Below are 26,729 nucleotides of genomic sequence, written 5' to 3' on the forward strand. Positions count from 1 at the left end.
AGTAGCTTTGCTGTACTTTTAGTTACTATGATGTGTGTCAGTGTGTCCCACATGTGCAAGTCACCCATAATTCATTGTTCCATTGTTGCAGTGTCCTCAGACTCGCAGGCCCTCTGTGGCTGGCGCCAGTGTATTCTGTCTTTAGGAGCAGCAGGAGGACAGCTCTGCTCAGCATGGGCCTCCACTCTCTCTACTCTGTAAGCCCATTACTGACTCTCAGCTTTATGTTCTAATAGACAAGCTCTTCACAGATCCATAGAGAGAGATGACAGAGGGAGGAATACAAAGAAAGAAAAAAAGAAAGAAATACTATATATATATATATATATAGAGAGAGAGAGAGAGAGAGAGAGAGAAAGAGAAAGAGAGAGAAACGATAGCCCATCTGTTGCTGCACAGTTTGTATTGATCATCCTCTAGTCCTTCATCAGTAATCAGTGGTCACAGGACACTGCCCACAGGACAGGACACTGTTGGTTGGATGTTTTTAGTTGGTACAGTGGCAGGTAGCAGTGACAATGAGGTGTTAAAAAAACTCCAGCAGCATTGTTACCAGCTCATAACACACTAACACAGCACCACCATGTCAGTGTCACTGCAGTCCTGAGAATGATCCACCACCCAAATAATACCTGCTCTGTTAGCTACGATAGCCTTTTAGCTCCCTGACAAACTAAAGAAAGAACCTTCAGATACCAACCATACCTAGACCTTCATTTGAAAACATATATTGGACTACATTTGATGCAAGGGGATAATTACAGAGTTTCATTCCAAAATGTTGTATATCCGTTTGTAACAGTTTTGGATTTAAAGAGTTTTGGAAGGATATCAGATGATGTGTAATGGACAGTACATTTTTATTTCTTTAATAAAGGTGGTGTTAATCATGATATATCACTCCATGTATGTGTACCCACTTCCAACAAAGTATATCATCAAAAGAAAATTCTTGACGTTGGTCTCTAGAACCGACCCTTCAACTGTATTCATTTGATTTTTTTGTCATAAGACAGAGGGAATGTTGGAAAAGTGAGAGAGTGATAGACGATGACTAGAGATTAGGTCACACCCTGAGCGATGTGTTAGAAACTGGAGATGACATCTCACACTGGAGATGACTGTTTGAATTTTGCAATGAAGAAGTTACTTTATTCACAACAGGCAGTTTACTGGCTCTCCACTGTGACGATTTGGCACCTATGAAAGAACAACCTTCTTTGACACAAAACTAATATTTAAAGGAACAAAATAGTTCTTTTGGTTACTGATACTAGGATTGGGGTTAGCTGTATGCATAGTCATACACTGTATGTCCAGATGTTTGTGGACACCTGCTCATCCAACGATTTTTGTAAAATCAAGGGTGTTAAAGATGCCATAGAATGGAAAACTGTATTTCAATGGCATATAATAAGGAGAGTCTGGAACATGGATAAATACCGTGAACCTCAAACACTGTTGTCTCCTCCTTCCTGCACTTGTAAAAGAGGGCAGTAAAACGGGCCAATTCCAGAATCCTAAACTGTTACGTAACAATCTTGACTGATTAATATTTACGCCCCCAAAATTTACATACACCAGCCCACGTTCTAGCCCGGCAGGAAAAAACAACAACAGCATAACAGCAATGGAAATGGCAGACTATTTGCGGAAACCGTTCCAGGCTGTGTAGGAGATGTCAGCAAGGAACCGAACTGTCAATGGGCATAGTTGATATTCATTTTCAAATAAGGCTGTAGTTGGCTTCCTATTCGCCAGCCTCGTAATTGAATATTCTGTTCCACCTTAAATGTTACAGCTTGTACAGGCGCCAGAATGTGACTACAGCACCATTTAAAGTGGAACGGAAAATTCGCACAACAAGCTGGTGAAAAGGAAGCCAACTTCTGCTCCCACATCTTTATCAGGATGTTGTTAGTTTGCTCTGCACATCTCATTCTGAACATTTTCTCAAACCTTGGACAATATCAGACCTTCTATGTAGACAGCAGAGAATGATTTAAAATACTGAATATATGCATTCTATGGCACCATTAATAGGGAGTTTATCCCCACCTTGCTACAGTAACAGCCTCTACTCTTCTAAGAAAGCCTTATACTAGATGTTGGAACATTGCTGTGAGGATTTGATTGCATTCAGTCACAAGAAGATTAGTGCAATAGATTATTGCTGGATAACAAACACCACTCCAACTAGAGCTGGGCGATATGGCCAAAAATGTTATCACGATAAACAAAATTTATATTGTTCGATATCGATACATATCGCGATAAATGTCAAATCATTATTTATTTAAAGTTTGAAGGCTGATTTTTGCTCCTGGGTGGTTAACTGCTGTTTTAAACTATCCTTTATGGTCGGAACACGACAAACACTCGCCAAACAGTGGAACATTTCACAGATCTGTCATGGGAGAGTGGGAGAAAGTGTCTGGTGGGCTGTTTTTACCAGCTGGAAAAGCATGGCTATTTTGTAATAGTCATAATTTATGAAAGAAAACAGATTATTTTTAGCTGGTGACGAGCGCTCGGCTACCCCGCTACAAATGACAGTATCAGAGTGTTCAGACACGAGCTAGCGACGACTGGATATTCATTTGTAGTAGTTTAAGTGGTGAACCGCAAAATATCAACACCAGACAAACAGAGTCCTCACGGCTTCCTCAGTTTACTTTTGTTTACATCAGGGCTGTAACTACATGAACCCACTTCTTTATTTCACTTTCGTTGCTTGGGAATGCACTCATACTTAAATATGACTATCCGAGCGCTGTAGTTGTAAGGATTGTGATTTAACGCTGCTAAAGCTGGTTAGGATGTACAGAAAGAGGCGAGTTCACTTCAGGACAGTATAGTGACACCACTGACCTCGTCACTCACACTCGGTCACAGGAGAACAGGTCGCCGGTCGCTCCGCTCAAACAGGGAATGTTTAACTCCGCGTTTCAGCCGTTGCTAAAGACTCATCTTACTCGTGGCCCCCTCCCTCTCTAATTATGTAGAAAAACTCGGAAGTGCGCCCTCTCCTGGCGACAGCAGAGTAGTGTCGCTTTTCTTGCAGTAGAAAACGCCACCAAGGCTTTCGCTGATCGTGGAAGTGTGAGAATGGTGTATTATATCGAACATTTATCGAACATGTCGTATCGCTCTATCGAGGAAAAGTTATATCGCGATAATTATCGTTATCGTTTTATCGCCCAGCCCTAACTCCAACTCATCCTAAAGGTATCAGATGGTGCTGCATCACTCCAGAGAATGCAGTTTCACAGCTCCACAGCTCAATGCTGTGTGGCGTTGTACCCCTCTAGCTGATACTTGGTACCAGACATGTTGACCTTAGGCTCATATGCAGCTGCTTTAGAGTTGACAGTACTTTTCTATGGAGACTATACAAGCTGTTTGTGCAATTGAACACTCGTGTCAGTAATGGGTGCACCTTAAATTAGCTGAATTCGCTAGACTTTGAAAGCATGTCTGGATATGTCTGGACATAATGTGTTTTGGGACAGTAACAAATAGTTTGGCTGAAAAAGCCCAGAGACAATAATAATGCATGTGTGTAGGCTTGTCTGTTTCTGGTGTTAATGTGAATTTCATGTGCTGCCTGAAATAAATAGTATTTGAGACTGTGAAAAAGCTTTAAGCCTTTTGATAGATTTCAGCTACCCAGAGAACATCAGCATCCCTGCTGAATGTCAGTGAGATAGAGCGGCAGTGAATGGACATTGTGAACATTTACAATTCTATGAGAGGTGAGAGTTGGGATTTGAAGAAAAAAAAAACAAAATACTGAGGGTATTCTTAATCCCACAAATGTTAAAACTATGCATGAAACACTTCATTTTATAGATCGCCAGGGATTTCTTTTTTTTTTCTTTTCTTGAAGCAGCATTTAATGAATTTTTTATTTGATGTGTTAAGGTCATTCCGAGTTTTCAAATGAGCAGCTTTCTCACGTTGTCACGCTCAATGTATCACTGCATTAAGACCTGTAATTGCATTTTACGGAATAATAGCAAATTAATGAATGCTAATAATGCTTTCTTCTAATGGAACAATGGCATGTTTGATTGGTTGACTGAAAAATAAAACTAGTGAGAGTGATGAAAGAGAACAAAATGTAATTACTTGTATTATTTGCATCATAATTGCCATTGGCTTTGAATGCACTAGTTGGTATACAAATACCAATTACAAAAGTGGCTCTTGTGCATTTAGTTTGCATTTTGCTTATATTGGCTATTAAAACACTCTACTGCATTACAATGAGACTTAAAATGTATCATACATCAAGTTCTGTACCTGAAAAGTGTAGAGACTGAAGCATAGCTGCTACATTTCGCTGTAGAAATAGATCTTGATGAAATATTCAATTACGTCTCCAAGATTGCCACAGTAGCTCAGACGAGGGAGAAGAAACATCCTCCAATCATGAGCAACGGATGCATCAAAATACTGTGAGATGTTATTATAGATCATTTCAGTTTATCAGACTCTTACATGTGCAGGATATGTGTCACATTACTGAAGGATGAGTGATTTATCGCGCTGAAATGCACCTGTATTCATTGGAAGTGTAGTATATCAGAGAGAGAGAAAGAGAGAGGCAGAGAGAGAGAACGTAATTTATACAGAGAGTTTATTCATATCTCCATAGCAGATATGCATATCTCTGTGTGTTGGGCTGAGAAGTGTGTGTGAAGATTGTTAGAGTGAAAACCGCTGCACCAAGAAAGACAACTCAGATGTGAGAAGGTAAAAAAAGTGTTACTTACAGCACCTAAATCCTAAATCTCCTTCCAAATAATGTATGTGCGCATATCTATGGCTACATTCATGCTGCAGGTAAAAGTGGCCTAAATCTAATCTTTTCTTCATTTGTGATACAGATTTTTTTCTGTTTGTAGTGTGAACCACAAAAAACACATTGGATCTGATGTCTTTAATTCTGATTTGGACCTCTTTCATATGTGGTACTGAAATCTGATATCTAATATGTGGCAATGCGGCCTCTGTCTGAACAATCAGATCGGAATTCATGCGACTTTTACGTCAGTCCACCTCAATGTTCGTCATAGTTTCGCATGCGAGAACAACCTTTATAGCAAAGACATCTGAACACCTGTTACTATGGATACGATTCACATCCTTCGTTTTAGGAGTGGAAGCGCAAGCAGTATAAACAAATAAGCGCAGCACTTTCCAGAGAGACAAATCAAATTAACAGCTATTCAAAATCAACTTTATTTCAGGAATAGTTTGAGAAAAAGAGAGATGCAAAGGCGTCAAAGTAGTTTCACACAGATCAGTGCTATATCCCCGTTTTGGTACTGATTTTGCATCCATTTGCTGTCATTCTTCTTCACGACAGGTAAACGAAAACTGCCTTTCTCTGTTTGATCAGTTGGAAAAGCACAGAAGTTCACAATTTTTAAATTATTTTCTGTGAACTTTGTTTAGCATGGTCTTGTTGGGTGCTGTTTGTCCTACAAGTAGCAGTTCAGACAGCTCATTTTTAAGTTTTTTATCTCAAGGAAATACAGAGTTTTGTGTTTTTTTGCGCATGTGGGTCAGTTCAGGAACAGACTGATGTCAGGTATACAGTGTTGTAAAAAGGTATTTGCCCCCTATCTTCTATTTTTGCATATCTGTCACACATGAATGTTTCAGATCATCAAACTACGGTTAATATTAGACAAAGATAACCCAAGTAAACACTAAAAGATGTTTTTAAATAATGATTTCTTTTATTGAGCGAAAAATGCTGTTTAGCCCTTCCTGGCCCTGTGTGAAAAAGTAATTGCCCCCTTAGCTACTGACTAACAACCAGTTAACCACATTTAATTGACTATAGGGTTCAGTTTCATCGGCCACACCCAGACATGATTACTGCCAGACCTGTTGAATCTAAACATCACTTAAATAGAACCTGTCTGGCAATGTGAAGCAGAAAGAACGTTTCAAAAAGCATTGTAAAGAGATTTAAAAAGAGATGCGAAACAAAGTCATTGAAATCTTCCAGTCTGGAAAGAGTTACAAAGTCCTGACTTGAATCCCATTGAGATGCTGGGACAAGACCTTAAATAGGCAGTTCATGCTTGAAAACCCTCCAATGTAGCCGAATTAAAACAGTTCTGCAAAGAAGAGTGGGCCAAACTCAAACTCGCAGACGTTAGGGTGACACAACCAGTTATTAGGTTTAGAGGGGCAATTACTTTTTTACATGGGTGATATAAGTTTTGAATAAATTGTTATCTTCAGTAAATGGTATGATCATTTAAAAGCTGCATTTTATGTTTACTCATGTTGTCTTTATCTTATGTTAAAATTAGTTGGATGATGTGAAACATTGAAATGTGACAAATTACAAAAATAAAAGAAACCAGGTGAGGGGCAAAGTGCCTTGCCCAAGGACAAAATCAGGAATATACCCAGTCATTCCTGAGATTTAAACCTGTGACCTTCCAGTTGCTGGCCTGCTACTAGGCCACGGGCAATCTCTTTAATTAAACATGTTGCTATTATTACTATTTTTACTTTAAAAAAAAACAAAAAAAAACAACCCCCCACGCCGAACCTGGTTTAACCATTTACTGTGGTTATTTTCTACACAGTTACTCAAAGAAGAGGACTTACTGGTACAGACCTGTGTGTGTGTGTGTGTGTGTGTCAGTCAGTCAGTCACTGTTAGTAACTGCTTGTGCTTTTTCCTCTCTCCCCCATTAAAGTTCCTCCCATCCTGTGATCTTCCATTAGACTGGGGGAAATGCTCACATTTCTCTGCAGGCTCCCGTTTTTTGCTATTTTGCAGTTCAATACGCCTTTATAAAGTGCCAATCAGAATGACTCCAAGACTTCCATTAGACAGGACTTAGGAAATTTAGCAGTAGGACAATAATGGCTTAGTAGCAGAATTAGTGAATTTGAGCTCCAGTGTGCATTAGGAAGTTTGTGGGTTTGTTCTTGCTAAGCTCATGGACATGCTGCACTCCTTGAGCAGATGAGTGTGCAGCCAAGATGTGCTCAACCTTCATGATAAATAAATGGCTTTTTTATGATGTTTAAACATGTCCAGTTCAGGCAGCACTGGAAGAATTTGACAAACACAGTGGCAAGAGGCAGCAAACAACCACTTTCCTAGAGCAATTGTGGAGGTCTCCAAAAACCTTTCCTTCTCCCACCGTGTGTGTTGCTGGAGAGAGAAAGAGGTACTGAGTGAATAGAGAAGTGAGGCTGCTGCAAGTCTTCAGTGACCTTCAGGAAAAGAGTGAGGAGTAGGGCTGGGTGAAATAGTTAAAAATATCTGTATATTTCAGTCTTTTGCTGATAAACAATATATCTCTGATCTTTCAGTCAGAAGAATCATAATTTTGGATGTAATATACAATCCAATTCGTTTTGTTCTTCATGCATTCCTTGTACTGAAAGATTTTTTTTTTACATCTCTTTTTCAGGACAGTTTTCATTTTAGCAAACACTGCTATCCAAAGCAATTTACAGTGTTAAGCAAATGTATCATTGGTTGTCTAGCAGTGGCATTTTAGCCTGAATGGGAAATTTGCTCCTGTTCTTTTGTGCACTGAGTGGTGGTGTTATCCACTATGCTATCCAACACCTTTCCATGCTGTGTTATTGCTTGAGGTTGCTGTTTTGCTGATGGGTCTAAAGTGCTCATACTTGCAAGACATGTAGAGGTTTAGAGTCTGTTAGAACTGTCACAATCTTTAGAAAAGTAAACACACATAAAATGCATTTAGATCACTGTGATGTTCACAATGTTGCAGAATTTGATCTCATTGCCAATTTATTGCAAATATTACATCATCCAGCCAGGAAGAGAATGACCATCAGAAAAAAAAATTGTTAGGATTTGGGGACAAGGAGCTGGCAACCCATGACTAATAGAAACAGCACAGCTCACAGTTTAAAATTGCAGGGGGAAAAGGATCGATTGATCCTGAGGCATTCTGCACACCTCCCCCCTTTCGTTCTCTGGCTATTCTTAAGCGTTCCTCTCAAGCACCTTGATGTCAGAGAGGAACAAAGCCTTGGCGATGGGGTCAAAGAAAATAAAGCCTGAGATGAAGAGGAAGAAAAAGAAAGTCCCTTTGCACATACTGCTTCCCAGTCTTCCTCTTTCTCTTGCTTTTCTCTTCTCATGTTTTCACACTCGTTTGGCCTTTTCCTCATCTGTATCCACTTGTGTCTTTCCCCCTTCTATATCTTTGTTCCCTATTCTTCTCCCAGTCCACTATACCTGACTTCCAGGTCCTCAGTAACTTTTTCTTGTTGTTTTTTTGCCTCTTCTTCCTCCCTTACTTGTACACATCGATTCTCACCCTGTCTCTCTCCCCCTCTCCACAATCCTCCACCCTCTCTTTTCCTTGGTGTCTGTTCTCTGTACTCTGGGTGATAGCATCTCTGCGAGTGGCTGTGCTCCTGCAGAGCTGGGGATGAATGATGATGGGGCTGTGATCGCTCCTAATCTCGTTATGTATGTTTCGGCGCCCTTGGGAGGGTCAGTGAGGGACGTGCCGGACTTTATCAGATTTCACCAGCCTCCAAGGCATAATTTGCCAAAGGTCACTTGACGTTTGATATTTCTGCTTGTGTGAACAGCATGTGTGTGCTGGAGAACGAGGGAGTCTGCTTAATAAGAGGGACCTAGTCAAAGGTTATGCACAGATGATGCCCAGCACAAATATCACAAGGACAGGAGGGACATCTGAACTTATTGACCAGATCAGCACTGTGTTCATGGTGAAGCCTGTCCATGGTTTAAAATGCCATATCATGGAAAACCAAATTTTCTTTGCGTATGTTTGTTATAATGTGCAAACACTGTTGAAGTTTCGCATATCATTCATTTCCCAGTCCATATGGTCCATATATGGAAACTAAGCTGCAAAAACAGATGGTTTTGAATTCGTAGTTCTTGTGATGTCATAACAACAAACATTTATGTATGTCAACATATTTAACCTACATCATTTTAGCCCCACCTTCTTGTGTTATCAGGATTGTTTCAACCCAGACTGCTTTTTGAACAACACACTATAGCAGATCAGAACAGAAGTCATGTACACATATTAATCTTAAAGACACAGCAAACAAAATGAGCCTGTTTTTTTCTAAAGGATAAAGATATACTTGGGGGAAGAAGTCAAACAGAACAAAATAAAATGTAGGATATGGACCCTGTAGGATTTTGGAGCTTAAATGTAGTTCACTGTTCACACTGTAAGTCATCACAGAAGCTAATTTATTCTAACATTATTTTGAAACAAAAAAAAAAAAGCAGGGGAAAAACGTAAGGTTACAGGTTCACTGCATTAATAACAGAGAAGTAGGACACAATTCTTTTTATTTATGATTCTCTCCAAAGTGAAGCTGTCAGGCAGCAGCAGAGATGACTCCATTTCACACAAAACCTTTGCTCACCTTAGAAAAATAATGTTCCACAGTCATGTAATGGGATGAAACAAGGCTTATAATTGAATATGTATGACCGCTAATGCATAAAGTGCTGTGTATTGTCCATGCCTCACTTCAAGTCTTTATTTCTGAACATCACTGAGGTGTCAGGACTTGGAAGTGAAGTACTCTGAGAGAAATTTCGTCTACCACTGTTAAAGATAGAAACACAGGTTGAGGAGCATGTTTCAGTTGCTTGATGGACCATTTTTATTGACAAAGGTAGATCACTGTTGCTTGCTGGCATTTGTAGCGTTTGTTTTGTCTAGTTATTTCCTGATCCACTTACCATAACCTGTCTTTTGACAAGCAGTGAGATACAAGGAATGCTATGTGGCAATATTGCAAAAGTATTGCAACAGAGAGTGAAACAGAAAATCACACTTATTATTTCTAGAATTTCATGGTCATCATTGTTGCTCTGGCTAAGTCATTATAGTCTTGCTGTCAGAAAGCTTGCATGTAAATATAAAAAGAGAAAAAGCAGGAACTAAAAACATGATAGTAACAATACACAGGTGGTTATACTAGTATACCTCCTCTTCTTCCTGTTTGTTCATAATGTTACTTTGACTCTGAATGCTTCACGAATACAAAGGTAGCAGTGCTATTTTGAGCTTTTGATTCTTACTCCTGTGCCTAAATTGAATTCACAGCCTGTCAAACTGGAAGGAACTGTGTCAAAGTGTGTTTCATTCGCTTTCATGACTCTATATCCAGTATCTGACTGTCAGTGCAATAAAAAGACAGCTGAGCAGTCTATACTTCACTGCAAGAGCATTTACTTTAAATTCACTTCTCTACAAGGCTCCTTTCAAGGATGTCTTAATGCGTATGTTGTTTATCTCTATCTCGAGGACCAGGCCATGCAGTGGCTGCTCACATGCCATGACAAGTCTTAAATGCAGGGCAGCTTTGATGAGGCAAATGTATGCAGATCCAACAGTTGAGGATGTCCTGCTCAGCATTGAGGAGAGGAGCCCTCTTGCTTTCTCTGGGCTCTGTCTTACTTGTCTGTGGAACCTGTCCAAGCTGCAAAGCAGCGCGGTCCATCCTCAAGCATCAGGGCTTTTGAGTGCCACTTCACAATCAGTTACACTTGATCTGACAGCCTCAGAATGGCCAGACTTTTACTTTCTGGATCCAATCCTGCAACAAGGTGTGCTTGTCTGTTCTTCAGGGAAGGCAATTTTCTTGCAATTTCATTGCACGCGCACCCAGTCGTGCCATTTGATCGGTTAGGACTTTAAGGATTGGTTGGAATTTTTGGACTGTTTTTTTTTTCTGTTTTTTGGTCATATAGCATTCAACATGGGTGGTAATGGGCACAGTGGTGGAGAGTGACATTTGCCCTGCTGTCTCCAGGAACCCTTCAGGAACCAGATTACAGATTGCAACACCAAAGCCCAGCAGCTGCCTTAACAGACAGAAAGCCTGCTCTCTCTCCTTCCAGAACATCTGTCTTCGATTCATCAAGCCAACATCTCTTCATGTTTCTTCAAAAAGTGTCTCCATCAAAGAGGGCTTCAGTAGTGTCTGATGTTGAAATCATTCCGACTGGAAACCTCTGTGGTGTTCTGGGTATTTCTTATTTATTTATCTTTCATTTTTATCAGGCGGCCCCACTGAGACAAAAGTCTCAGTTTTGATTAAGTCTCAATGTTCTTAATGCCCCACCAAACACTGAGGATCTGCGACTAGATAAAACCAACAGCAACTCTTTTTTAGTTTTATGTTTTTCAAAAAACCTCTTTTTTGTTTTGTCATAACTGCAACATTACCAGAATTAGTCAAGGGCTTTGTGAAGCGTGGTGAACAAGATTAATGTCTACTGTGAAGATTCACGGGTTTGTGTTTTATATTTCACCGAAGAACATTAGTTTTGAACATGCTTCAAAACATGCCTTGAGAGAGCAAGACTACGCAAGAGACATGCATTCTTATGCAGCTCCGGTGCTATGTGGACAGTGAGAGTCCCTGAGCAAAGGCCAAGTCCTACTGTCACGGGAGTCCTGCAGTATCTTTGTAGTTGTATGGAGTAAGCAGCTACCAGCTTTCAGATTTGCAAAATTAAATATCTGATTTATATTGTGTGCAATGTATATTTACTTTAGATATGCTGACTTTGATTTTTACTGATGCTCTTTATTTTTACTATGTGATCACAAACATCGTCCAAATATTAATTCAAAATCAGGGGTTTCCAGTCTTACCTGCAAAGGGCCAGTGAGGCTTTTATTCCAAAGCAAGGGCACATCTGATCCCACTTGTTTAATCAAGTCTCAGCCTTCAAACAACTGATCACAACTGAGCTCCTCTTTTGATAGAATGAAACCCGCAGCCACACCGACCCTTTGCGAATGAGGTTGGAGACCCCTGGTTAAAATCATTAAATGTCTATATCTGACATTGGACACTTCTTTTGGCTCATATGTTCACTGAGCTTACCTGAGCATCAATCTGAAGAAATTATTCAAATTGCTTTACCATATGGCTGATTCTACTTACATCGTTCATCATATTAAATTCATATTAAATTTGGTCACATGGGGCTACATGTCAACAAAACAATAGAAAGCCGGATTTTAATGTGAATAAAAAGATTACAAGCAATCAAAAAAATTTAAATGAGTAATGTTATACATTCTAAAAAATGGTTTGTCAGTTCAGTCTGAAAACAAATAAAACTTTATGTGGTAAGCAATTTATCTGGTCTTATTCAGCTCAAATAAATACTTTAAATGAAATAACAAAGCAACATTTTGGTTAAACTACATTTTTCGGGAGAAAAAAAAAGTGTTTTACATCAAACATTTTGCCCTGTTCTGCTTTTTACATTGTCGATATTTGACGACTTTAATAGACATTGTTTTTAATTAATTATGCTAAATGTACTTTTTGACTAAATGAATAGGTTATCTGATATTTCCCACCATATTACATGCTGTTCAGTTGTCTTTTAGATGTTGGTCCTTGATTGGTCAAACCCATAAAAAGTGTAGATGAACTTTTTACTTCTCATACAAAATGCACAAGGTTAACCAGAAAGGATGATCAGGTTGTCTGAAACTTTCATACAAAGAATACAAGGTCAGTGAGATAAACTGTGTACATCTCTGCATCTCTGTTTTGCGCTTGTCTGTTTTCCTGGTAGATGCACATTGCTGGAGTGTTTTGTGAAATATCCTGTTTCCAGTTCATTCAGTCATTTGGACACGGTTAACCTTTAGTGAAGAAAGTTTTTGCTCTTGCTCTTAACAAGGTTTTGCTGTCCTTCTGACCGTTAATTCTCCATCAGACAAAATAAAGACCCTTCTGGTACCAAGGCAACAAGGACTGTCTGGTCGCTGTCTCATATTTCTCCCATGAATCACCCCAAAGCCCTTGGAGTAAGGAGATGGAAGTCTTCTGCACTGCGTTGGTAAACAAGGTCTCTCAGCAGGCTCGTGTTAATCTTGTTAGCATTTGTGGGTTTGAAGGGTGTTTGGGTCAGTGTGTCCTGATTAGGTAAGGGCAGAGAGACTGAGGCTCTGGGCCGTGTGTGTGTGTGTGTGTGTGTGTGTGTGTGCGCACATGTGTGTGTGTGTGTGCGTGCGTGTGTGTCTGCGTGCGAAGACTTTAGGTCCCTACAATGACAGAAAAATGAAAAAGTCAGTTTGGTTATTTAACTTTGGGCTTAGCAGTGTTTAACTACACTAACAATCAAATACAATAGAAAACTCACTCAGTAATACCAGAACATTCCTCTCCTTGTAGATGGAGCTCCTGACCTCAGTGTCCTACTGTCCCTCCATGTGTAATCACCATGTCGTTCTAAGTAATACCCAGAAACTTGCTGGACCGTCCACTTAAAGTGAATGTACACCTCTCCTTGTCTTTTTGGATGTATTAAGTGCATTTTATCTGGTTGTAGATATGCCAATAGTCTTTAAAAAGCCTGCCATTTTTCTACAAAGTCAAAGGCTTTAACTACTCTTGGATGAAAGACCTGTTCTTGTGCTTCGCTTCTTTCGTTCTCGGTGTTGAGAGAGATGGATAGATGCCAAACGTGTTGTTCCCTTGAACGTATCTAAGGAGAAAAGCACTGCAGAAGCTGAAGAAATAGATAAACAAGGGCTTTGGAAAGTCAGAATGGGAAACAACAGTTTTTTTTTTTTGAATAAGTGAAAACAGCACAAATGTGCCAGAGATGCTCTGCAAAAAAAAAATAATAAATCTCAAATCTACTATTTTTTCCCCTTGCTGTCCCTTTTGTTCTCTGTGAACTAAGTGAAAGCCAAATGCAAGCAGTTTTAATGTTCTGTTTTTTAAGTGAGATCCACTCCAATGTGAAGTGCATATTATTTTAAATGCTTGAACCGATACATTCGTTCAGATGATATGCTTTGTCAGAGCACTTCACTAATAACTAGTCTCATAGCTTTTGATTTGTCGAGGAAAGGAAGTTCTACATTGTTCAGACATCAGTCATCCTGTCCCTGAACCAATTTCTACTCTGTCAGATAAGATTTCTAAATAACTGTGCACATTTGCATAAGTCTCATTAGCTATATGTTGACTAACAGCAGTGATGTTATTTACAGTAATTGTCTCTCACCGTGCTGTGGTCCTCCTGTTCCTGCAGGCTCCTACATGATGGTGAACTCCTCTCAGCACGCTGCAGGCCAGAGAGCACAGCTGCTGCTGCAGACACTCAGTGAGAATGACACACACTGCGTCCAGTTCAGCTACTTCCTGTACAGCCGGGACGGCCACAGCCCTGGGACGCTGCGGGCATTTGTGCGGGTGAATGGTGGCCCCCTGGGCATCCCCGTCTGGAACGTCTCTGGCTCTCAGGGCAAACAGTGGCACCAGGTGGAGCTGGCTGTCAGCACCTTCTGGCCCAATGAGTATCAGGTAAGAGGATGTTACTCAATCTGAGTCAGTGTTTCATTGTGGAAGTCATGACCCAAAAATTGTATTAATGGGGAAAAAACATCTAAGTGGTTTTGAAATTAGTCCTTAAATGTAGATTGGTGGCCTTATTACTCCCCTCGTCATTTTTTTTTCCCAGTTAGGACTCCCCAGTCCCCCCACCCTCCCAAATGGATGCCCATTCCTGCCCATTCCTACCAGGTATAACAGAAAAAACTGCCTGTGTTTTTTCTTCTTCTCTGTTTCTGGCAGCAGTAGGTCAAAATATTGATTTACTATGTTGAAGTAATGACCTAGTATATTGTAATATTGAGTCAGTCTGGCAAGATAAAGACTTATTTTATCAAAATGTTGGCTTACTATGTTGGAATAACGACTTATTTTCTCAAAATAGTTACTTGCTATGCTGAAATAATCACTTAGTATCTCATAATAATTATGTATTATCTGAACATAATTACACACTTTCATGAAATTTAATAACTGATTTTGACAGTGTCAAAAATCTCAAGAACATAAGTCAACATTTTGATAAAGTAAGTAATTATTTCAAGACTTTTGAAAAAAATACTTTTTTTTTGAGATATTACGTCAATATTTCAAGGAAGCTCAAAAGTCAGTATCTGGACAGAAACAGAGGAGGAGGAAAACGGGAGTGGGCTTCCATACCCATCTCCATAGTTTCACTTTAACATCTTAAAAGAGGTTTTCCTGTGAATAGTGTCAAACTAAACTCACCTGACGAAGCCCCACTACAGAATCCCAGCATAGTGAGTAAATTAAGCAAGATACTAAAACTGCAATTAAAAGTAAAAAATAATGTGTAATAATCTGCTCTATTTTAATTTATTAAATAGAGCAATAAACTCCATTGGCTGGTGGGGAAGAGTTAGATTTTAAAATGGTTTGTCTCAACTGCACAGCTAAATTATGCTTTTCCATTAAAAGGGTGAAGTTTTCTTGTCAGTGCTGTTTTGCTGTGTTGAATTTCAGGACTGTGTGTGTCTAACATGGCTGATTACTGCACTGTTTCTGTGTGGTCGCTAATATCATTACATGGTAATAACAGCCACACAGACATAAATTAATTCAGCTTTGCTTTACCATTAGAGGGAGAATAATTTAAATAGAAATGCAGAGTTGTTGTAGAATTAGCCTACCTCTACAACAAAACTTGGACCGCTATTTAAGATTTACAGACTTACTTAGTGTTGTTCCTTTGTTTCTGCGCTTTTCACACTGATTATCGCTTTTCAGAGCAGCGCAAAACAGCTGTTACTGTGCCCTTGATAAAAGTGCTATTGTTATTTTGCAAAAGATGTAGAAGATGGGGTTGGTGGTTTGTGTTTGAAAGAGCACTATGCATAAACAGGAATAATGTTTGTATTTTCATTTTTTATAAAAGTTTGTGTATGATGTTAAATATACATTGAAAAACGAATATTTTTTTCCTTTTCCTGTTTAATCGATCAATAAAAATCATAAGGTGCTTAATAATTGATTATGGAAATAATCATTAGTTGTGGCCCTACTTTCTGTCATTTGTATTACAGTCTGTTAGATAAGAGGCAAACACCATATCACATAAAACACAATATATATTTGATTCATTATTTTATTATCATCAATAAATATTTTGACAGTTTTACACTATTATGGCAGTTTGTAGACAAATTTGAGTTGGAGACAAGTTCTAGGTGACTAACAAACCAAGGAATGTAAGAACTAATTGCAGAACACCCATATTTTTAAGGATTCATAGAGAAAGTAATGATGACTATGGCTTACAGGATTACGATCTGCACTTGCACTGTGAGGTCAGTATAGCTTTAGTAGACAGTTTGATTGGCAGCAGTGCTTGAGACCCACTGATCTAGTTTTGGTGACACGTGGTGATTGTAACACAGTGGTATCCAATTAGAGCACCACTAATGACTAACATCACCTTTGCCCTCAGTCTAAGAATTACACAACATAGTAGAAGGGTGACCCTCTTATTAATCACACCCCCTGCTCTCTTTAATTAGCATTGATCTGGGCCTGCATGTAGGTTAACGCTACAGGGCCTGGACAGGCATCATATGGACACTGAGTGAGCAGAGTTGGTGTAGTCCAGTGGTCACCAATCCTAGTCATGAAGATCTACCTTCCTACAGAGGCTAGTTCCAACCACAACCTGCCCACCTGCTTCAGCTACTTAACTTGTTCTTTTTCGATTGGCTGGATCAGATGCATTACCGCTAAATTTTGATTGGAACTGAAATCTGCATGAAAGTAGATCTCCAGGAACATGTGACCACTGGTTCAGTGGTTCAGTGCAGAGGATAGGATTTTCATGTTCAGAAAGCATTAAGGGGTCATAACACATGGGTTAGGATTATTATGACAGCCACCAACTGAGATTTGTATCTGCAGCCTTTGTTGCCACTTACTGCAGACTGGCTCTCTGTAAAAATGTTACAAACATAGAACAAATAAACAGTCCGAGTGAGATTGTGATAATCTCTATGTGCCACTTGGGAAACTTATTACACCCCCCAAACTTCAACACATTCAACAGCCAAAGGACCTCCCTACTGTCCCATATCACCACACATGCAGCCCAGCACTACTGTTAAAGCAAAACATTATGAAATCTCTAACCATGACAGCTTCTGGCCTGCCTCCATCCCATCCCCTGATTGATTGGTGCCTGTGGTCGGCGCCCTGGCGGCCCTGTAGGCCATCATAGGGTAAAAGCAGGCGACCAGTGTGGGCATCATCCATAAATTCAATTTCTCCTTTCTGCAAACTCTGCGCAGCTGTCAAAAAGCAATTAAGTTGAGTAGTGTGTGTTTTATCGAGAACTGTCAATCCCTCGGACTTAATTAACTTTCCCACGCCGGTGAAAAGATATGACCTTCATGTGTAAATAATAGCCCACTCGCCAAGTCGCATCTGTGAAAGGTGGGGGCAGTAGCGAGAGTATATTAGACGCCAATGATGAGAATTCAGCTTCAGAGTGATTGGGATCACACGTCCATGCGTCACACAAACTGTGATTGACAGCTGAGTCCCAACAGCATAAACACACACAAACAAAGTAAAAACGCAATAAAGCAATATAACCAGAATTTTCCTCCTTTGGTTTTTGCTTATGAAATATGCTAGGTGATTCATTCTGCCAGTCTGTTTGCTGGAGAAGTTTTTCTACCAGTTTCCACCGTTTCCTCATTAAAACTCTGAATAAGTAAGCAGATACACCCGGCAGTGTGGGCGATCTGTGAGAGAGTGTGTGCTACATTATTGTATGTGACAGACAGAGGGTCGACCAGTGCATAAATGATGCCTGTTATAGCAGATGTGATTGGCTTGATGAGTTTAATCTTTGCTTCAGTCACACTGTGGGAAACTGGGTGGGAGTCAGAGCTCACATACTCAGAGTCTGGCTTTGTTCATGCCAGTGTGCTAGGCAGGGAGTGGGTAGTGTAACCTAAACCCAAACTCAAGTAAAAGTGTTATTTTGGTGATATAATGACTCAAGGAAAAGTAAAAGTACCTTTCCAAAAACAACTTTAGAAGTAGCAGGTCTAAAAGCTACTGACTTTCTGAATAACTTCTAGAACTACGATGGAAGTTCTCCAGCATCAGCAAAGGAACCAAGATTTGTTAGGCTCTGTTCTTCTCTTTGGTCTACATAAAAACATACACGCTAAAAGCTGGAAATATGAGGTTTTGTCCCAACAGTGACAAAAAGTAAAAGTATCTTCATCTGATAATACTTGGGAAAGTACAAATCCATCAAAATGTTACTGAAGTACATGTAACTAAATAGATGTACTGCTCATCTCTGGTGCTAGTGTATGGACCACATGACAGACTGCCATTTCAAAAGCACTTTACAAAAGCATTTTAAAATGGATTTCTGATGGGTTTTCGATGAGGCATTTAAGGTGCAGCTATTTAAACAGACATGCCTTATTCTCTGTGAGTGTTGTAAGAGGTCTCTGCATTCTAAAGCTGTGGTTTGAGTTATGAAAGCTGTATCCCTGAATAAGACAAGTTTCCATGCTGCTAACAAACGTTGCCATCAGTTTTAGGTAGTGTCTGGTACAACCATTACTTGGTGTTTCTTCGGTGAAAGGGTTGTATAATGTAACATCAAAGCTCACTGAATGACTCCGGAATGACTCTACATGCAGTGTTCTGCTTCATCCAAATGGTACAACCAGGATCATAATCAGTGGAAAGAGCCTGATCTTGTGTTCGTGCCCACGTGTCTGTGTACATGCACATGTGAGAGGGTATGTGTGCTGTGTGATATTTACCGATGCCCAGCAGCACATGTACGCATGTATGCATGTATGCGTCTGATGCTATATGAAAAGGTTACTTTAGTGCGTAGGTGGGCTCCTGTTTCAGAGTGTTCCTCAGTGTACCACCAAAGATGAAGGGAAGATAATCCCATCCTGCCTGTTCAGAGGGGAGGCTGTGTGTAATGTAGCAGTGGAAAGGCTAGATCTATCTAACACCGCTGTAGGCAGGAAAGTAGGAGGAAAATCTAATTTGGCAAGAAACCTTTAGTTGGCCTTCATCCGCTGAGAGCGGCATGCTCTCCTCAGTGCGTGTGGTTCTTTGGTTGTTCTTTTCTTTTCTTTTTTTTCTTTTCTTTTCTTTCATTCATTCTTTTTTGTTCTGTCCATCTATCTGTGTACCCTTGGTATTGCTCTCTTCCTCCCTCCTGCTCACTGCAGCTGGACTTTGTCTGAAAGCCTCCTAATCATTACAGAGAGAGAGAGAGAGAGAGAGAGAGAGAGAGAGAGAGAGAGAGAGAGAGAGAGGGAGAGAGAGAGAGAAAGAGAGAATGGGGGGGTTCAGTCTGCTTATGCTGGTAATCTCAGCTCAGCCACTTTAAAGCCCACATCGCCCCTGAATACTGACAGATCCTGCCAACACTCCGCAGAGAGAGAGAGAGAAAGAGAGAGAGAGAGAGAGAGAGAGAGAGAGAGAGAGAGAGAGAGGAAGAGAAATAAAGAAAATGAAAGAGAGAGAGAGAGGGAGAAATAGGGAGAAGGAGAAAGGAGAGAGAAAAAGTAAGAACGAGATAGAGAAAAGGCGAGGACAGAAAGAGGGAGAAGATGGTATAGAAAAGGAGAGAGAAAGAAACAAAGAAAGAGACAGTGGGAGAGAGGAAAAAGGGAGTGAGGGAGAAAATGAGAGAGAAGAAGAGATAGAAAGAGATTGAGAGAGAAGAAGAGAGAAAGAAAAAGGGGATAGAGAAAAGGAGAGAGAGAGAGAAATAAAGAGAATAGGAGAGAGAGAGAGAGGTTGGGAGAGAGAGAGAGTGTGAAAGAGAGAGAGAACAAGGGCACAAAGAAGTGAAAACACCGCTTACTTATCAGAAAAGGCGATGCAGAATGAATAAAGAATTAAACATGGTCCCTGAAGGCCATCTACTGCTATCATCCTCCATGTCTCAGCCAACAAATGAATAAAGCATCAATGGAGGAGGTTGAGGAGGCGTTCTCCAGAGGCTCCACAGGTGGCTTCACTGCGCTGGGCTCGATGCTCAGTGCTCGCCAGAGGCTTTTAGTGCTAAAGCGTGTGGCTTTAAATATTTAGCGGAGTTGGTTGCAGCATCCGCACAGGCAGCCAGCACATCCCCCTGTGGATCTACAGCGATAGTCCAGGATAAAGAGGTCTACCACTGTCAGGAGCAAATGAGAAAGCTGTCAGTGGGAGTGTGTAAGTGAGCCTGCAGGTGATCAGCACCTCTCATACACACTTCACCTCAGGCTGTGTTTGTGTGATAAAGTAAGAGGGCTGCACATGCTCTGATATTATATTTATTAAACCATAACTTTCACTAACTTTATTTAATGTTTTCAGCATTAATCAATTAATGTATTCTTTCTTTTCCGTATTTCATATAATGTCTTTAAAAATAGTGTTACTAACTAGGGGTGGGCAATATGATGATACTGATAATTAGCATAATAAATTGCATCACATTACATCACAGTATACTTCTCTGAGCATATCATGGATCTTATCAGTACTTAACCCTTCAGATCCCAAAAGAATTCTTGAATACTTTTGGAGATAACTGACATTTTTGGAGTTTATTGGAGGATTTTGGAGGATTATTGATCACTGTTTTAAACAAATCATAAAACAGGTAAAATTGACAGTTATAAGTTCATTCTTTAATATGAAAACAAAACCAAAGGATAGAAACCAGCATAGCCAACGTCTACCAGATCAGGACTCAAATTGTACTAGGCATTTTAATTTTAGTTTAGGAAACACTAAATATTCAAAATAATGAAAATAATAAAAAATAAGAATTCAGAGAAATAAATATTGAATAATAATACTGAATGAGATTAATGTTTGCCTACCAAAACTGTTTCACTTATGATATGTTTATTAAAATTATATATAATAATCTCATGGTCTTAAATGTAATTCATGTGTCGAAGATTACTGTAATTATTGTGTTTATGTCAGAATTCACCTCAGCAAAATCACACTTTTCAGCCGCTGCAGATAGATGCAGTGCAGCCAGCAGAGGCCATTTTGAGTTCTAGAGGGTTTAAAGACAACTGCATGTTTCATTACAAAGAGAACATAATTAGACCTATATAACTGTGTTTAGTGCAGTGCAGTGTGTGAAACACTGAATGATAATGATTAATGATTAATCTTTTAGCCCTGTTTATCTTTAAAATGCCTTGAAATATTGTAATGTTATATTTGTGCCACATCTCCCACCCCTATTTTTTACTAGTATCAGTGCTATCATCATAAAATCTCATGTCTCTGAAATGGTTACTTCATAGAAGAAGGAAAAGCAAACACTCTTAAAGTGTGTCAGTCAGTCTGTTCACTATGAAATGTTTACACAGTGTTAAGGGCAGAGGTTTTAACAAGACAGTGCTAGTATGCAGTCAGACTTTTCTTTCTGTGCATAGTAAATGAGTATGCATCAGTGGATGGGATCATGCTTCTTGCTGCAGTTTTGAAGTGACTTTGACTCCACGGTGCGTTAGGGGCTTGAATGTGAGAGGGCTTGCTGTCTGCGCTGATAAAGATGGGCTTCTATCCATATTTATGTGACGGGAGATGCCACATTGCTTGCTATCTCTGTGTATGAGAACATCAGGAGGACAGGGTGGGGCAAAGTGAGAAATTGGAGAAGAAGATATACAGAGAGAGAGAGAGAGAGAGAGAAAGAGAGAGAGAGAGAGAGAGAGAGAGAGAGAAAGAAGAGAGAGAGAGAGAGAGAGAGAGATCACCTTGAGCTTGAAATATTTGATTTGAAATCTCGCCTGTCTGCTATGCTCAGCGCTGCATTTCTGCTGTTATTGGTGAAGGTGTGTGAGATAGGAGGAACCTTGTTATCAAATATTAAAGATGTTATCAAGCCCGCCAAGACTACCGAAGAGAGTTGGATTCGTATGTGTTTGCCTTAGTCTTTCTCCTCTCTACCTATATTCACTCTATTCTCTCTCTCTCTCTCTCTCTCTCTCTCTATATATATATATATATATATATATCTCGCTTTCTTTCTCTCTCTCTCTCATACTCCCTCTCTCTCCCAACATCAGTGCTTTCCCACTCTTATAATAGCACTCATATCAACAGTGCTTCACTGCCTTGACTGTTTCCACCACATTATAAACAAAGCCTAAGGAAAACAATGGAGTAATTAAACACAGGCAATTCTGTTAAAACAAAGTGGGCTTGATTGGCGAAACAATAAGAATGTAATAATGGTGGCAATGAATAAGTGTAACACAACATGGAGCAGAATGTAAAAGCAAGGAGATTTATGAGATCCCCTTAATTTGTGCATTAAAATGGAGATGAAAGAAGTACTGGCACGTGAACGTATGGTACGTGAACTAAACCTAGATGAAAAAAGAATGTTTGTTGTTATTGATAAGGAGTCATTCTCCACCACTGTTCTGTATAAAAAAAGGTGCAGTTTTGCTTCTGGGCCTGTAAAGTCTTTGAGAGCAGGAGTGCTGAAGCCTCTTTGTATTAATCTTTCACCAGAACATATTCTAAATAGAAAGCCTGCAAGATATGGGCAGTATTTCAATTTTTCTGCTGCTTTCTGCAAACTTGTACCTTTCATAGCTTTCATTCTTCTGAAAAAGATTCAGAGTTTTTTTCACTGGTTAAATAAAATACATATGGTGTGTGTGTATATATATATATATATATATATATATATATATATATATATATATATACATATATATATATATATATACACACACACCATATATACCATTAAATATATATTAAATAAAAATATAAATAAAAATGATCTCAAAACAGACCTTGATCAGCACTGTTTAAATTGCTTCTCTCTCTCTCCTTCACCGCACTTCGACTGCTGTTCCTCCTGTCTTGTTTGTTGCAGTGGGTGGACGCTATCAGGGCTAGTACTCTCTCTCTTCCTTCTGATAATGCTCCTCTCTCCCCTCTCGCACTATCTCTGTCTGCCTTCAATCGCTGTAATGTGTATATATAGGAGGTGACAGTAAAGGTGGAGATAAAAGTTTATTTTTGTATCCATTCCTCTCCTGCTGTAACCCCCCTCCACCTACCCAACCCCATACTTCTCTTTTTCCTCTTTTCCCATCACTCTCTCTCTCTCTGACTCCTGCTCTCCTCTGTGCTGCAGTAATTCATAAGTCTGGTCTAAACAATCTCTCTCTCTCAAACCTTTTTTAAAGGACCCATGTCTAAATATCTTGTAAACCCTATAAAACCAATTTTTATTGCTTTTTAAAATAAAAATTTGAGGTACTGTATAACCATTGTTAAAATTTAAAATGTGCTGTTTACTGCCCATTACACTAAGAGGAAAGGCCTGCAAAAACAGCCTGTTTAAATTTGATGTCACAAACATCAGCACGTTTAAATATGAAAGCCCATTTAGCCTACAGCAGTTTAGCTGCTCGTTCATGTTGAAGTGGTAAGGAGTGCTGTTACTACAGACGGTCTGTAGCAGAGTTATTGAAGCAGATGTTGAAAGGAATTCCTTTCCTTGCAGCCTGGACTGCTTTTTAAACAATAGGGGTAATTTGCATACAGTACTTATTTATTTATTTATTTATTTATTTTCCCAGCATGTAAAAGGTGTGTTTAATGGGACTCAGATCTGGTGATTGTAGTATATTTGGGATCATTGTCTTGCTGTAGGATGAAAACCCATCCAGTGGGTTTTGAGGCATTCTCATAAATTTGAACTAATTAAGATGTTTCTGTCACCTTAGAATTAATTGTGCTACTGCCATCAGCAATTACATCATCAGTTAAGATGAGTTAGCCAGGACCTGTGACATACATACAGACCCAGGCCATAACACCCACACCACCATGCTTTACAGATGAGGAATTCTTTGGATCTTGGGCAGTTCCCTTTTGCCTCCATGCTTTATTTTTGCCATTGCTCTGCTACAAGTTAATCTTGATCTTATCTGTCCACAAGACCTTTTTTCCAGAACTCTGCAGGCTCTTTTAAGCACTTTTTTAGAACACTGTAAAAACTTGGCCATCCTGTTTTTTCATGGCTAACTAGTGGTTTGCAGTTCACAGTGTAGTTCTGTTCATGAAGTCCTTTGAAGACAGTAGTAGTGCGTTGACAGATCCACATCTGCCTCCTGAAGAGTGTTTCTGATCTGTTGGACAGGTGTATGGGGATTTTTCTTTATTATGGTGAGAATTCTTCTGTCACCAGCTGTGGAGGTCTTCCTTGGCCTACCAGTCCCTTTACGGTACACTCTTAAAAAGATGGGTTTTCAAGGGTTCTTTAGTAAAGAAAATGGTTATACGTAGAAGATCTTTTTAAGTGTAAACTCAGCTAATGAGGTCTCTCTTTCTTCCTGGTAATATTACAAGCGATTAATTTTGGTAAGCCAGCAAAAGCAGACCCCAAAGGTGACCAAAAATCTAGAATCAAATCTAGATTCTGAAAGCTCTCTTAAACTTGTTTAAGCAACTGAATACCCCATAGTAATCACAGACACCTGTGAAGCCATGTGTCTCAAACATTAAGCTGCCTTTTTGTGTAGAAAGTAATTTGTATGGTAAAATTATAATTATGTGGTAAAACTGTAATTATGTATAAAAATACCTTTTATTAAAATCTGAGAATCTGTGCAGTTTAGCCACATGTGAATTGGGTACAAATTTAAAACTGTGGAGTACATAAAAAATAAAAAATAAGCCTTTGTCCCATACATGGAGGGCTTTGTATATCAGTACTAAAGGTACTGTAACAAGCCAGTTTAATTCAACAAGATAGAGGTGGAGAATGGTCATGTAAAATTGAATTATGACCGTTTTGTAGTGAAGCACCAATACCGCTCTGACAGAAGTGGAACCCCATGTGGTCTTTTGCTGTTATAGCCCATCTGCCTCATGGTGTGACACTCTGAGATGCTTTTCTGGTCACCACAATTGTACAGAGTGGTTTTCTGAGTTACTGTAGCTTTTCTGTCAACTCGAACCATTTTGTGTTGATCTCTCTTATTAACAAGACGTTCCATCCACAGAACTGCTGCTCAATGGATGTTTTTTTTTGCTTTATTGCACCATTCTGAGTAAACTGTAGAGACTTTGTGCAGGAGATCAGCAGTTACAGAAATACTCAAACCAGCCCGTCTAGCACAAACAGTTATGCCACAGTCAAAATCACTGATCACATTTTCTGCCCCATTCTGATGGTGTATACATGTAAGCATGCAGCAGCTTCTCTGGTGCATCAAAAATGGTGTTGAGTGTTGTTTCACATCCATATTGCTCAAGTCTTTTGCTTCATATGTGTGTCCTATTTACATGCACTTATATCTCCAAGTGTTAGACTTTGCTGGAGTTTAGTAAGTACTGCAATCATGCACAATAACAGTTGTAGTGGTGGATTTCTTGGCTTTGCAAAAGGCAGCAAAAGGCTGCGAGACCACTGTGCTGCATAATGCAGCTGACTGACGGAGATGCACGGCAGGCAGGGCTAGTGGACACAAAACTGGCTAGCAGGCTTGTATGCTAAAGGCTAATTCAAGGCTATAGGCATTACTCCAAGAGACTGGCGGTTCCTCCCATATGTCTTTCTAAGGTTCACTCCCTTAATAGCAACCTGTACTAACATTAACTCAGACTGTAATTGACTACTGTAATTGATTACTGAAAGAAGCCTGTCTCAGACATTCTGTTAATGTGTTTTATACTGTTTGCATGTTGCATTATCTTGTGTATTTGTGACATACCACTGAAACTAATGACTTAGGAGGAATTCCAACCAGTGTATCACCCACTCCTACTCCACGACATACTGTTCACAGTTTTTGCCATGAGAGTTTTTGCTGCTGCTTGTCAACCCACACCGCAAACATAATTCCATCTACTGGCACGCATGTTCAGTTCACTTCCAGTAGCATGCATGCTTGTCAAAAATTACTTTGCAGCATCGAAAACCCATCCCGTTACTGTGTTTAAGTGCCAGTATCTGCCACAATGGAGCACCGATATGGTATCGGTGATGGTGCAACCATAGTTTTTTGGTACATAAGCCCACACAAAATGTGAACTTATTAGGACAGAGTACAAGGTAGGAAAAATGTAGGACATGGGCCTTTAAATTTCTTGTTTTTACGAGCTTCTTTCTAAGGGTGTGAACATTCTTTGTTGAGAGGCAATGTGCATGAGAGAAAGTGGGTGGGCAAAATCACGGCCCAATTTACATGGGAGCAATTAAAGAAGCCCTCTTGGGACTCTTTCTAATCCCTGGACGTGTAGGCCTCCTGCAGGGCGCTTCATTACCCACACAATCTAAACCTGACTCCCTGGCTCTGGGCAGTGTTCCCTGGCCAGTTGGCTGAGCTGCAGCCCTGCTCTCGTCCACCCTTCCTCCCTCCTTCCCTGCCCAGTCAAGCCTCTCCTCCTTCTCTCTGGACTCTGCAACTCTGGAGTATTTCTCATGCTACGTCTGGGATTGTTCAAGGATCCATTATCTTTCTTTAAATCTCCTTAACAAGCATGGGAGAAGGAGCTCCTAAGCGAAGTTACCAAGAATCAAGAACCAGACTGGGAAAATAAGGAAAAAATATGCTTGAAAATGTTTTCTGTCGGTTTGAATACAACTGTGTGCGTGAAGCATGACTAAATTTTAATATTCACTTACAACTTGCATTTTATTTTTGCTGTTAATCATTATGTGCCAGACATTCGTTTCCTCTGTGTTCTCTGGAAGCAAAGTAATCCCTGCTTAGAATAGAAAACTTTAATTGGAAAAGCAGAGCTTTGCAAAACATCAAATCCATGTTTGTTCTTATAGAGAAAAT

General features: G+C 39.7%; 1 protein-coding gene across 4 annotated transcripts in view; it reads left to right on the plus strand.

Annotated features, from left to right (window-relative positions):
• The window catches only part of ptprub (protein tyrosine phosphatase receptor type Ub), a 241,553-nt gene that overhangs the window by 103,191 nt on the left and 111,633 nt on the right, over positions 1-26,729 (plus strand). For all 4 annotated transcript variants that reach the window (XM_036587010.1, XM_036587002.1, XM_036587018.1 and 1 more), the window contains exon 3: positions 14,102-14,373. In XM_036587010.1, the coding sequence (XP_036442903.1) occupies positions 14,102-14,373 (272 nt within the window). The remainder of the gene's footprint in view (positions 1-14,101; positions 14,374-26,729) is intronic.

This window comes from Colossoma macropomum, unplaced genomic scaffold (assembly GCF_904425465.1).
Source record: "Colossoma macropomum unplaced genomic scaffold, Colossoma_macropomum, whole genome shotgun sequence".
NCBI classification, from domain to species: domain Eukaryota; kingdom Metazoa; phylum Chordata; class Actinopteri; order Characiformes; family Serrasalmidae; genus Colossoma; species Colossoma macropomum.